The following is a 13,224-nucleotide window of genomic DNA, read 5'->3' as shown; positions in this document are numbered from 1 at the left end:
CAGCCTCCTGCGTCCTTAGGCGCCGCCAACCCCACCCCACATTCCTCACTGCGCTCCCCCTCCCCACTATCCCTCAAGAACACCCTTGGTGAGAGCCTATGTCACACCCCATAGCACAGTGGTTACCAGCCAGGCTGCCTGGACCTCAAGGTCAGCTCCACCACCTAATGACTCTGTGACTTGACTTGTGTCTCTATAAAGTGGGAATTAAAAAGAGTTTGAACCTCGCTCACAGGATGGGCGAGAAGTAAAATGCTAAGAACAGGGCCAGGCAGGCTCCAAGCCCTCAAAACCTTCTGTCCGGGACTATGGTAATTTGCCGGAGTTTGACTAAGATGTGACCTCCAGGAGAGAGGCATCCGTGGCCCCAGGCTCTGGCCAGGCAGCACTGAGGACTCCTAGCTTCTGCCTGAGGGCTGAGCAGCCCTTCCCCTACCTTCTTCCTTGGGCATGTTCTGCAAGTTCTCACATCCTTTTCCTTTTGCCCGGCCAGCTCTTGCTCATCCTTTGGGTCTCGGTCTAAACAGCACTTCCTCAAAGGCCTGCCCAAGGCCCAGACCCAGCCTCCCCACAATCCACACAACCTGGTTTTGCCCTTCGGAAGATGCATTCCACGTGGAACTCTGTGTTCAGGGTCCACCTGTCACAGTGGAATATAACAGCACAGGGGCAGAACCACAGTTGTCCCACATACTGCTGAGTGTCCAAGGTCTTGTGACAATGGATAGGAAACGTGAAGCTCCTAAGAAAGTCTCCTTATGACCCAAGATCCCACATTCCCAGATGACAGCTGTACGTACGAGTGAAAGATAGTAAATCTGTATAAGATCCATTAAGATCCAAGTGTTTCTACTGCAAAACACATATCCTTGAAATTGAATGAATACTGTCCCAAAGTAAGGCAAATAACCAACAACCTCGTAGTTTGCAAAATCACACACTAAAAAATAGCAGGGCTTATGGGAAATATAGAGTTCAGGCAGAAGGCTCCAATCGCATTCAATTTTGTAACCAGAACACTGACAAAGGCAGTAAGAACACTGCAAATTACTAGCACAGACAAAACTGTTTCCTAGCAACTAATAGCACCATGTGCAAAGAAGATGCTCAATAAACAGCTGCTCAGGGGAAAGGAGGGAGAGTGGGGGGGGGGGGCAGGGCACCTGCTTGGTTAGAGTTAGTTAGGATCACGACTTTTAGAGGTTTTGCTTTTACTTCTGGAGCACAGCAGTCACTAGCCCAAGCTCAAGTTCTGGAATGGGACTGCCTGGATACAAACTCCGACTCCACCCCTTAGTTATCATTGGACACCAGGCAAATCAGTTAATTGTATTCCAGTTTTCTGGTCTGTAAAATGGGCATAAAATGATGCTCACCTGAGGAGCACCTATGCACCAGGCACGGTGTGAGGTGTGCTGTGTATACAATTATTATTATTATCTATATGTGTGTGTGTGTGTGTGTGTGTATATTACATATATATATACATATAGTATAATCCCATTAACTCAAGCAAGGGCCTTGACTAGCACTGGCACATAAGTGGTCATGAAACATGTTAACTATTACTATTTTTACTTGGCACTGAACTCGCCACTTTAACAGTTTATGTTATCACATTCTGTCAACTTTTGCAGCATGATGAATCAGGCTCTACTTGTCACCCACCCTCCTATTTATGACATCTCGCAAGGTCTCTGCGGAAATGGGTGGCAATCACATCTGCTGGCCTATGACAACATTCAGCTCCAAAAGGTCCTTTGTAACTTTTCTGCAGGAAAGGCAGAGAGAATGCTATTTCTCAGGGTTTCCATTGGGTCATGACAATTGACGGTCATAGCCATGGTCATTTATTACTCCCAGCTACTGGCCATTAGTTTTTATGAGATACTCTCCTTTTAAAAATGCCTATCTAATAAGAACTCAAACAGTCACCACTATAATAAAAATTCCTCTGTGATTTTTTTTTTTTAATATCCTGTGAGTAGAAGTATTCTGATCTTTCTTTCGTGCTAAGAGGTAGGAACTATCTGGACCCCCACAACAGGTAAGAGAGAAGAAGCTGACTGATTGCTTTGAGATGGGAGAGGAAGAGGTGAGAGCCCCAGGCCAGAATGCCAGGGGGGGGATATTTATTTAAAGAACAGAGATGTTTAAATAACAGGGCTCCCCAGCCCTGCAGACAGGAACCGTGAGCCCCACATCAGTCCAATCCAACCTGAGGGGAAAGTTGGCCTCCTAAGTCATTCCTTCAACTGATATCACCTGCCTCAGAGCCAACAGTGAAATCACTTTCCAAGTGTCCAATCACTGACTGTCTCCAGGCAACCAGTGGGTAAACTGCTTTTTTTAATCAGCCTTAAAAAAAAAAACAACTCTGCTTCCTGTCAGGGCAGCAACAGAGTCTATTTTCTCTGCCACGGCTGAGTCCAAGTGCCAATCAGGCAATTGTAGCTGGGCACAGGCTCCCTGAGAAACTTTTCAGGCTATGGGTAATGTGGTCACTGGGCCCCAGTGGGGAGCAGACTGAGGAGAGTAGGGACGGTGACGAAGACCCAGTCCTTGGCCACAGGAGCTCTGGGGGTTATCAAAGGAGGAAGACCATGATACATGACAACAGTTCTAACAGAGGTAAATACTAAACACCAGATTTGCACAGAGAAGGAAGGATTAATGGGCTTAGAGGAATCAGGGAGTCTTTCTCAGAGCCAGACATATATAAGCTCTATCTGGAAAGAATCTATTCCCTGGAGAAGTGAAGAAAGGACATCCCAAGGTCCCCCTGCCTCAACAACCATTCTCCCCTTTCTTCTGAGGAATAGAACCTGAGGACAATGCAGCTCCCCTGTAATCAGGACTGGCCACGGTACTGAATATGTGGGCAATAAAATATAAGCAGAGCACCGGGAAGAAATTTTTAGAAGGTATCTTATAAGGGAAAGATGTACTCTTCATTTTCCATTCTTCCATCCCACTTTCTGGAAAGATGATGTGATGATGAGTCTCTAGCAGCCATACAGAGCCATGAAGAAGGGAGTCTAGAGATGGCTGGTTCAAGTGTTAAAAGAGATCAAAGTCACAGACCTCCAGAGTTTACAATTTCGGGGATTCCCAAATGGCATATAAGTTTTTTAGTTTAGAAAGTCCCTTCTTTTAGAGAAGTCTGGGGCAAGGTCTGCAATTAGAGGACATCTGTAGGTCATCACCCAAATTCTCACACAAAATCACTCAGCCTACTCACTGAAAAGCAGGCAGGTGTCTTGCAAGCCTCTTCTTGCCACAGAGTGAAGTACGGCTTCTATAGCCCTGATTTTCTATAAGAATTTTAATCCCTGAATCTAGGCTGAAAAGAGAAATCCCAAGATCCTCTGTGCTATTTCTCTTAGAAGAGTTCTTGATTTTTTAGTGCGTGGGTCTAAGAGGTACAGTAGATCATCATGCAAACCCTACTCTGAGTGTAGGACAAGAACATTCAAGAACTTCTGACTCCGCCCCCTTTCCTGCCCCTGCCCCTCCACATACACGCACCTTCAAAACATCTGGAGAACTTTAACAGTGTTTCTAGTCTACCTTTTTTTCAAAGCATAATCACAATAAAAGCATGCGAGCCCTTGTCTCAATAAATCAGTGTCTAACTTATTCCCCCATTCAGCACCCTTCAAGGGTCTTAGCTTAAATATTACTTTCGTGGAGTCCTTGTCTGCCTCACATACTTTTCTCTTAAGCCCCCATTTTTGGTCTTCATAGTACTTATTCCAATTTGCAATTGGGTATTTATCATTTTAGCTCCCACACATACACATACTACACTGTGCATTTCAGGTGGATGGGAAGTCAGTGTATGTCATCCACCACCTGACCCTGGCTGTTAGCACTGTGCCCGGCACATTGTTGGGGCTTAGTAACCACTTTCCAGGAAACACATTCTTTAATTTGTTTAAAACACTTTTACACACTCTTGCTTATTTTCACCATTAATGCTTATTGTTAGTGTTTACACTGAAGTGAACTTACAAATGAGTGATAGCCAAGTGTCCCAAATAATTATTTAATTATTTTCATATGTTAAACCATTTGGCTGAGCCTATCCTCACCTTCATTCAGTTTCCTATTAGAATAAGATCATTGTTTGCTTATCATTCTTTTTTAAATACCTCTTTGGGAAGGAAATGACAGATGTGTACTCAGCACAATAAATAAAACTTCAATCCCTTGGTGAGAAAACTAAGGCTGAGGATTTTTTATAACAGTATTGGGTCATGGAAATAAAAATGCCACAAGCCCTTGCCCTTGACATTTACTTGAAAAAAAAAAAAAGAAAGAAAGAAAAGAACAAGTGCAGGTCTATTCTTCCATAGCCTCCTAATAGGCTATTTAGGGAAGGATGGGTGGGGTAAGGCTCTAAATTCTATGGTTGACCAGGTGGCCAAGCTACATCCCGCACTAGCTACCCCACAGTTAACTAGCTCAGGCAGAATGCAGAGCAGTGGAAACATGGAGCTTTCTCAGCCTAACCAATATTTTGTTCTTAAGGTCCCACAATAGATATAAGAGGCAGTTTTGCCGATAAAATAAGTTTAGTGGGAAAAGGTACCCACCAAGATATCCCTTAAGTTCATGTTCTATGACTATGTCACCTCATTTTTTCCCTTACACCAAAGATAATCCCCTGAGATACTACGGCCATCCCGTCAGGGTTAGCTGCACAGGGACATCTCCCTGGGGGTGTTGTTTTCAACACTCTGCACATGGAATTCTATCGCAGCAGCACTGAACTCCATGACATCGCTTTCCTTGTGGAGAGAGGTATAACATCCCCAAATGTCCAGGCAGAAGTCTTTTCAACAATTTGTCATTTTTTAAGAACTGGTTTTTTTCCCCTGTATCATCTAATAACTCTCTAGTTTAGGCTATCTTTATATTTCCCAATCACTGAAAAACAAAGTTCTATTATCCCTTCCTTTCCTCATCTGACTTCACTGAAATCGTCCTTTTTCCCACCCAACCCTCTGTCCGAAAAAGATCATATCTGAGACCTTTCCTTGGCTTCAAATGTAAACACACACACATCCTTAGGAACAAATGAGGGGGAAATGTTGTAAAATTGTTCTGCACATTTTTCCGAACCGCAGAAGAGTGAGTAAACTGGCCTTAAAAAGAAAATCTAGCTCCAGCAAGAGTAGTTTAGTCAAAGATCAACCAGTGTTAACTGATTCAGTCGTCACCCATGAAAATAAAGGCCAGAACGATTAAGGTTAGACTAGAAGGTAGGTGACAGGGATGCCGAGTACAAGCCGAGATTCCCAGGAGTCACAGAGCTGCTTTGTTCAGACCCTCTGGTTCTTCGGGATGGGACAGGGACACCTCAGCGAGAGGCTGCCAAGCTCCTCGTCTCGGAAGGACCTGCTTCTTGGCTGAACTCAACAACAAAGCTGTTCCCAGGTGCGATCTTGGCCAGATGGGAGCACTCTCGGGTGAAGGTGAAGGAGCTGTGGTAAAGCTTCTGACAGATGCACCAGTGGTGCTTAAACATATCAGCACGGAGAAAAGACATCGCTCCACACTCAGGTTTGGAAAATAACAGGCCACACAGGTTTTGGTTCAGACTCGCTGGGGAATGTAAAGTATGGAATAATGCCCCTTCTCCATTAGATAATGTGAAAAGCACACACAGACCATGCATTTATTCATTCCCACTGTGCAGCAGGCATTGGAGAGAAAACTGTAACGAGAGAGCCATCATCCCTACGATCATAAACATAATATTCTAGTATCTGTCTTTGTTTAAAAAAAAAAAAAGCATAGGATAATGAATCAGCAAGCTTTAAAAAAATTAAAAACTACTCACCTACCTATTGGCCACTTGCCCTCAAAAAGTTCAGTGGAGGGGCGCCTGGGGGGCTCAGTCGGTTGAGTGTCCATCTTCAGCTCAAGTCAAGATCTCAAGATCTGTGAGTTCAAGACCTACATCAGGCTCTGTGCTGACAGCTCAGCGCCTGAGGCCTGCTTCAGATTCTGTGTTTCCCTCTCTCTCTGCCCCTCCCCTGTTCATGCTCTGTCTCTCTTTCTCTCTCTCTCAAAAATAAATACACATTAAAAAAAAAAAAGTTCTGGGGCACCTGGGTGGCTGAGTCGGTTAAGCATCCGACATCGGCTCAGGTCATGATCTCACGGTTCGTGGGTTCGAGCCCTGCATCAGGCTCTGTGCTGACAGCTGGCTCAGAGCCTGGAGCCTGTTTCAGATTCTGTATCTCCCTCTCTCTCTAACCTTCCCCTGTTCATGCTGTCTCTCTCCCTCAGAAATAAATAAAACATAAAAAATTTTTTAAAAAAAGTTCGTTGGAGTGACTGTGGGCTGTGGCAGTGACAACAGGAAGCAGAAACCAGACTCTCGCAATACCGGACCACAAACAACCCCAATGCCTACGTTAGCAACGTGAGGTCTGAAGGCAGCAGGCAAGGGTGGGGGTCTGATTCTTCTTGCCCGAGCGCCTCCACAGCGCACCTCCTTGGGCTCCTGGGCCCCACCAGTGTTACTGAGGAGACCTGCCTGAGTGCAGAGGGCCCCTTCGTCCTGCAGCTGAAAGACACCAGCCACGGGGAGTCGTCTAGGGACCCACGGCTTCTGAAATCCACAATCTGCCCGCACCTACAAGGGAAGGGGGTGGGGGGTGGGAAATCTCTGCAATCAGAGGAATGGGATGCTTAGTCCTTACAGGAGTTGTTCAACTCGGTCCTAACGTGGGAAGCGATACAAGGATCAGACAACAAGGGTTGCAGAGTCAGACGGCCTGGGTTTGAATCCTGACTCGAACAAGCTCTTACTGACTAGGTGACTCTGGACAGGTTTCCTGATTCCTGAAAGTCCCAACTTCCTCAACTATAGATTTGGGGTATCTAAAGAGATACACATTCATAAAAGTTAAGCAATAATGCTTTAAGTCCTAGTTATGCCACTCACTTTTACGTTTGGGCAAGATACCAAATCTCTCAGAGCCTCAGTTTTTCTCATATGTAAATGGGGATAGTAATAGTACTTATTTCTAAGAGATTCATGCAGACCTAAACTTTTTAGGCCAGCACCTAGCACATAGTAAGCACTCAGTAAGTATCAGCTTTTTTCATCATAAGCATCAGTTTCATTACCAACACCATTGTGACCCTGCTCCTCCTAACTATAACACTGTTAAATTTCAGAATGGTTCCAAGCAAAAAGAGAAGCTGCGAAGGCTGACTTCCAGGAGCTGCCTGGCCCCACCTAGCACTGACTGCCACTCACAGAGGCATGGCCAGATGTCTGCATCATGGCTCCATTGTCATCCATCAGCGGAGAGCAGGGGACTCAGTCGCTGGGAACACACATCCCACCCTACCCCTTCCTGGTGACCAGAGCTCAGGCTTGCATTTGGAGCTCCCCTGATGTAAACTCGGTTTCCAGGGAGATGCTGGGGCAAGAAGTGCCCGCTCTGCCTCCTATTCCACTTCCTCTGTCCCCAAATCTGTGGGATCTCACTGTTCTACCACGTGACAGCATAGTGTCATAGCAGCCCTTGCATACAAACAGGCCAGATTATTTAAATGTCCGTGTGAGAAGGACTCTGTCTGCTCTAATTTACATATCCATTCAGACCCCTACTCCTTTCTTGATCTAGCCAGCAAAGGTTTTCTTCCTCCTCCTCAGGTCTCCAGGCAATGCTCAAGAAGCATATGCAGAGTTAAATCTTCGTTGCGGTAAAAAGATGTGTCCCTGCAGAGGTGGAGAACGTGAACGACTATATAACTTATGGCACATCTTCGCTTGTCATTACATTGCAAATGTCATATATTACTGGCTTCTCAATGCTAGATTCTCTTAAAGACTACTCATAAATTTTCCCCACTGCCAAACAATACAACATCTTTCAGTCTTGGAGAGCTAAGGTATCCTCGGTGCTTTTAATCTTCCAAATCAAGTCCCAGTTGAATAAGAAAATAATTCTATACGGACAGGGGAAATGACCCAAAGTGATGAACGGATCCCTCCCGGCACCAGTTCCCACTCATGTGAAATACGGATTAGGTCACAAATAAGATTATATTCAGCACCAAGCCCCAGAGGCATGCTATGATTAAAGTTAAAGGGGTCCAGAGACTTCTCAAGTTGAGAAGCAAGGCTGAGTTGGGTTGAAATTGTCAACTCCTCCTCAAAGGCCTGGCAACTTGTTCCAAATCATACCTGAAACCAAGCTGAAGGGACATCTGTGTCTTCAGAAAGTGTTTGGCACTGCAGAGAAGAACTACAGAGTAGAACAGATAAATATTGTTGTGGGCAGAGAGGCAAAGTGGGGGAGGGAGGGTTGATTACTAAAAAAATTTAGAATCCTCTACCTGCTAACAAACTCCTATAACTCAGTAAATACCATCAGAGGCAAAAGAAAGACAGGGAAACAGAGGGAGGAATTCTTCTTTTTCCTAGCAGGAGCAAACACAATTGTAGTTAACAAAACACTGCTATATTTGAGATGAATATTCAATTTGAGATGAATATTCAGACAGCCACTATTTGTCTAAAGACTTGCTACTAGATCATCTGCAAGAGGAGAGGCATTGAGCACTCTGCCTAAAGTTTAGTAACAAAGATTGTGCGTTAAACTTAAATATTCAACATAATACTGAGGAATGACTTTCTAAGCCTTAATGGACTACCAGGATCATTTTATGAGTAGGTATTACTGGTTTTGCTCCGATCTCTAAATATCTTTTAATGTAAGTTAACACAGCATCTACTTAAGTTCTAGGCCAGGTATTCAGAGCTAATAAGGTAAGATATAAGCATGAGATCAGTAGGTATTTGAGTTACATTTTTGGGGGCGCCTGGGTGACTCAGTTGGTTTAGCATCTGGCTTCGGCTCAGGTCAAGATCTCACGGTTCGTGGGTTCAAGCCCCGCGTTGGGCTCTGTGCTGACAGCTCAGAGCCTGGAGCCTGTCTTCGGATTCTGTGTCTCCCTCTCTCTCTCTGAACCTCCCCTGCTCACGCTCTCTCTCTCTCTCTCAAAAATAAATAAAACATTTTTAAAAAGTTTTTCAATGAATTATATTTTTTACAGTAAGAAACTTAGGATCCTGATGATTTTCTTTCAAAACAGTTGTAGGAAAACAACAATAATATCAATAACAGGAGTGTTAATCATGATAGTAGTGATGATGGTCATGGTACTAGCAGTAGGAATGGTAGTAAGAGTAACACCAGTAGCATTACTAATGGAGATAATACTAACCACTAGTTGTACAGCACTTCCTAAATACTGGGTACTATTCTAAGCATTTAAAAACTATTAACTGACGGGGCACCTGGGTGGCTCAGTCAGTTAACCGTCTGACTTCGGCTCAGGTCATGATCTCGTGGTTCACAAGTTCGAGCCTCGCATCAAGCTCTGCGCTCACAGTTCAGAGCCTAGAGCCTGCTTTGGATACTGTGTCTCCCTCTCTCTCTGTTCTCCCCCCCCCCCCCCGCCCCATCACTCACTCGCATTCTGTCTCTCTGTCTCTCTCAAAAATAAATATTTAAAATTTCTTTTAAAAACTATTAACTTACCTAATTCTCACACACTCACACTAGAGATAGGTAAGCTATTATTAGTGCCCCTGTTTTACAGATGCTTTCCACAATATATTTGTTATGTTTGTTGTTGTGAACAACTAGAGCCAGCTTTCAAAGAAAATATTTAGAACCAAAAGGAGAGGAAACGCAGCCTGACCAAGGTCACGCAGCTAGAAGGCAGGAGACTCAGGTTTCAAACCCAGGCTCCCCAGCTCCCAAGTCTGACCTCTTAATCCCTGTGCTGTCCTTACTGCCCTTTTGTTTAGGAAGGGCTTCTAGAAAAGGAATGTGGAAGGAAGTTAGGCTCCTGCCTGCTGGTAGCCACAATTAATACTGGAAGTTTGCTGCTCCTTTTAGGAGTGCCCTAAACCCACATGAAGACATATAGCTATTAAAAAAAAAAAGAAAAAAATAGCGCTGCCTTAGTGAGCTGCTCCCACATGGTCTGTGACCTCCATCAGGGCTTTCACGTTTGCCAGCTAAGGCAGAGGCTGGGGGTGGGCTGAGGCGGGAGCATCAGTTCCCAGGCCACCGTTTCCTGCCAGTAACAGGGCCCTCCAACAGCCAAGGCTGAAGGCTGACAAATTCCTCACCAACAAGTGATCTCACGGAGCTTGCTCCTCAAGCCTTTATTAAGAATGAACCTTTTCTTGCCAACCCATGACTCAAGGAAGACCAAGGACTGAGGAGGAGAGACAGGCTGCAAAGTTTGTTTATTAACCTGCTGCACCCAAGGGAACGTTTTTCTGAAAGGACGAAATTCCTGACGACTCAAGGGGGGGGTGGGGGGAGGGAAAGCCTGTGGGAAATTTAATCACCGACAGAACAAAAGTGAAAAACAAAGCCCTACCAATGAGGATGTTGCTGAAGACAATGGGCCCCTAAAGGAGATGCGATTGTCTCGAGATAACCATCCACCCAGGAATCCGGCTCGCTCGGAGTACTACATTATTGCTCTATTAGCCGAGGAATCTTTGTTCACCGGGCAACTGCGCCCAAAACCATCTGTTACCGCTGCCGGGTTCCCCTGGTTTGCAGACGCGGCATTTACATTTCAAGAGGAACCTCCGGGAAGGAAAGGGGGAGGTCACTATCTCTCCCTGGAGCAACTACCTTTTTATACGGCCTGGGAGGGGAAGCTCTCCTTTCCCAGAAACCGAACTCCACAACTGAAAGGAGATAGGCCGCTTCAATAATGCACGCGCGGAGCAGAGCGCCAAGGCCGCCTAGTCCTAAAGCCACGCGCGCCCCTCGCTTTTCGCCTTCTCAACTTAGCATCCTGGAAAGGTAGGATGAATAACGCCGCACCGTCTACAGGGTCTAATGGGGCTCTGCTTTCCTAAGGAAGCCCTTCTTTTTTTTTAAGCCAATGGAACCAGGACAAAAGCTGATAGCCTGCACTGCATATATCTAGCCTAATGTATACCACCACTTAAAAACAGACGGCGGTCCTCTGGGCCGAAGGAGATGGTTTACATCTTGACCTAGGTGAGGGCTCTAATTGTGTGCGTATACACATGACAACATTTGTGGAGATGTGCACTTAAGATTTTTGCACTTTTCTGCATGGAATGTATACTAGAACACATTTTTTAAGTAGACGATATCAATGTTACTATTGAGGATATTGGGGGTAAACCACTTGCCTTCAAGAAGTGCAAGACTGCCCTCCCCTGACACCCTCCCCTCACCTACTCTCCACATCCCAAATCTCGCCTGAGAAGTTGAAAGTTCAAGAACATGAAGAATACAGTTCTCCAACTCTCAACTAACCCAGTGAATACAAATATGTCTGCTGTGTGTCCTGTGAGCCTGAGTAGGCAGCAGAGAGAGCATCTCACACCCCAAGCCTTTCCAGCCACATATCAAAATTTAAAAGCCCACGTCTTTTTCTCATCTGGTCCTGAGCCATCAAACTAGGAGACAGATGATTGGAGCTTTTATCAAGAGAGCCTCGAGTTTATTCTTCTGTTTCTTTAACCCTATTTTTAAATAGATGTTTCTGAATGCTGCCTAACGATCCTGCTTGCAGCAGGTTAACCCTGTAAGGCGGGGAGGCCCCTTGCGGGAGCATGAGGACAGCCTTAAGTGAGGGCGGTCTCTGCAGGTTTAAATCTGTACCATCGTAGTGCTGTTACCCCAGCAGCAGCTTGAGAGCTGTTGGGCCACAGGGGATGTCCCTAAGTGACAAGCTGGGTACTAACAGGCTTCACCATTGCGGGGCCAATGACTTAGCGGTACCTTTCTTCGAGCTATCAGCGAAGGAGGGCTGCCTGTCACTGAGAAAAAGGGTCAAATTTGCCTTCCGCTAAGCCTTCAGAAAGGCGGTCCAGCGAAACAGAGGCCCAGTGTACGGCACAGCGGGTCACCTTTCCCCGCTCGCGCCCTCTAAGCGTCCTGATCCCGGGAGACACGTCATTTCAGGAGCGCAGGGCCACCAAGCTGTATCTACAGATAGACATCGAGAATCAGGATCACGCAGCGAGCGCTTCCTGGACTGAGCCGAGAGCTCCAGTGATTTCCCTGGCCTGCCACCGAGTCATTTAAGAAGTGAAATATGCAGCGGGGCCGGGTCCCCGGCGCCTGGGAGCCCGCCCCACCGCCTCCGGTACGGAGTGGGAGCTGCCAATGGCTGGGCAGCGTCTATGCGGATGGCGCGCTCGCAGGTGGGTCTTGCAGGCTCCCGGCCCTGCGCGCTATGCCAGGCTCACACCTGACCCACTGCAGGAACAGAGCCAGAAGCCCCGGAGGGTACGCGCTTCCGTAGAGACACTGCCAACCCCGCTGGGGAGTAGCTGAGAGGGGGGTCAAGAGGCAGAAGGTAGGACGGGGAGCAGGACCCCCTGAAATGCGGCGCCCGCAGCACTCTGGGTCTCGCGCTTCCTGCGCCTTTGCGGCGCCTCTGCGGGCACAGCGCTTCCTTTGGCCCCGCGTGGAAGCGGCGGGAGCTGAGATTTGCGGGGCTGGCGGACAGGAGGGATGGAGGCGCAGGGGCCGGATTCCTGCTCTCCACGCGCACGGCTACACCGCAGCGTCCCCTTTTCGCGCCCACCCTCGCCCGAGACCCGTGCCCAGGCATCACAGCTCGCCCGAGGCCCCGGGCGGGTGACCCGGAGCAGCTGGCAAAAGCAAGTGGGGGGCGGGGATGGGAGAGGCGAGACTGGACCTGTCGTCCGTGTGTGCGGGTCGGTGGCTTCGGACGCCCCTGCAAGGCCTCCCGCGGGTCCCGGGCACCTACCTCGATCCACTTCTGCGCCTCGGAGAAAGCGGGCTCAGGGGGCGGCTCCGGCTGCAGAGGCTGAAGCGCTTCCAGACCCAGGGCGGGACAAGCCATTTGCGAAGCCCCGCGTGCACTCGAGCGCTGGGCCGCTGGGATGAGGACGGCCGCCGCCGCCGCCGCCGCCGCCGCAGGAGCGCGCTCCCCGCCCCTTCCCGCCCGCCCGCTCTCCCCTCCCCTGCCCGCCCCGCCCCCGCCCCGCGCAGGTCCGGGAGGAAAGCGGCGCGCTGCCGGAGGACGCCGCGGCAGCTGTTGCCTGCGCCGCCCGCGCTCCGCCGCGCCCCGAGTCCCCGGCGGGAGCAAGCGCCAAGGCGCCGGGACCTCCCTCTCTCCCCACCTTCTCCGGCGGTTCGCCCCCCACCCCCA

General features: G+C 47.9%; 1 protein-coding gene across 1 annotated transcript in view; it reads right to left on the bottom strand.

The window, feature by feature from the left end:
- The window catches only part of LIMCH1 (LIM and calponin homology domains 1), a 323,010-nt gene extending 310,093 nt beyond the window's left edge, over positions 1 to 12,917 (bottom strand). The window contains exon 1 of the mRNA XM_039227025.1: positions 12,820 to 12,917. Coding sequence (XP_039082956.1) covers positions 12,820 to 12,915 — 96 coding nt within the window. The 5' untranslated portion in view covers positions 12,916 to 12,917. The remainder of the gene's footprint in view (positions 1 to 12,819) is intronic.
- Between the last annotated feature and the right edge of the window lie 307 nt (positions 12,918 to 13,224).

Source organism: Hyaena hyaena, unplaced genomic scaffold (assembly GCF_003009895.1).
Source record: "Hyaena hyaena isolate Hyena2069 unplaced genomic scaffold, ASM300989v1 scaffold_24, whole genome shotgun sequence".
Classification (NCBI taxonomy): Eukaryota; Metazoa; Chordata; class Mammalia; order Carnivora; family Hyaenidae; genus Hyaena; species Hyaena hyaena.
This window is presented reverse-complemented; position numbering and strand designations above follow the sequence as displayed.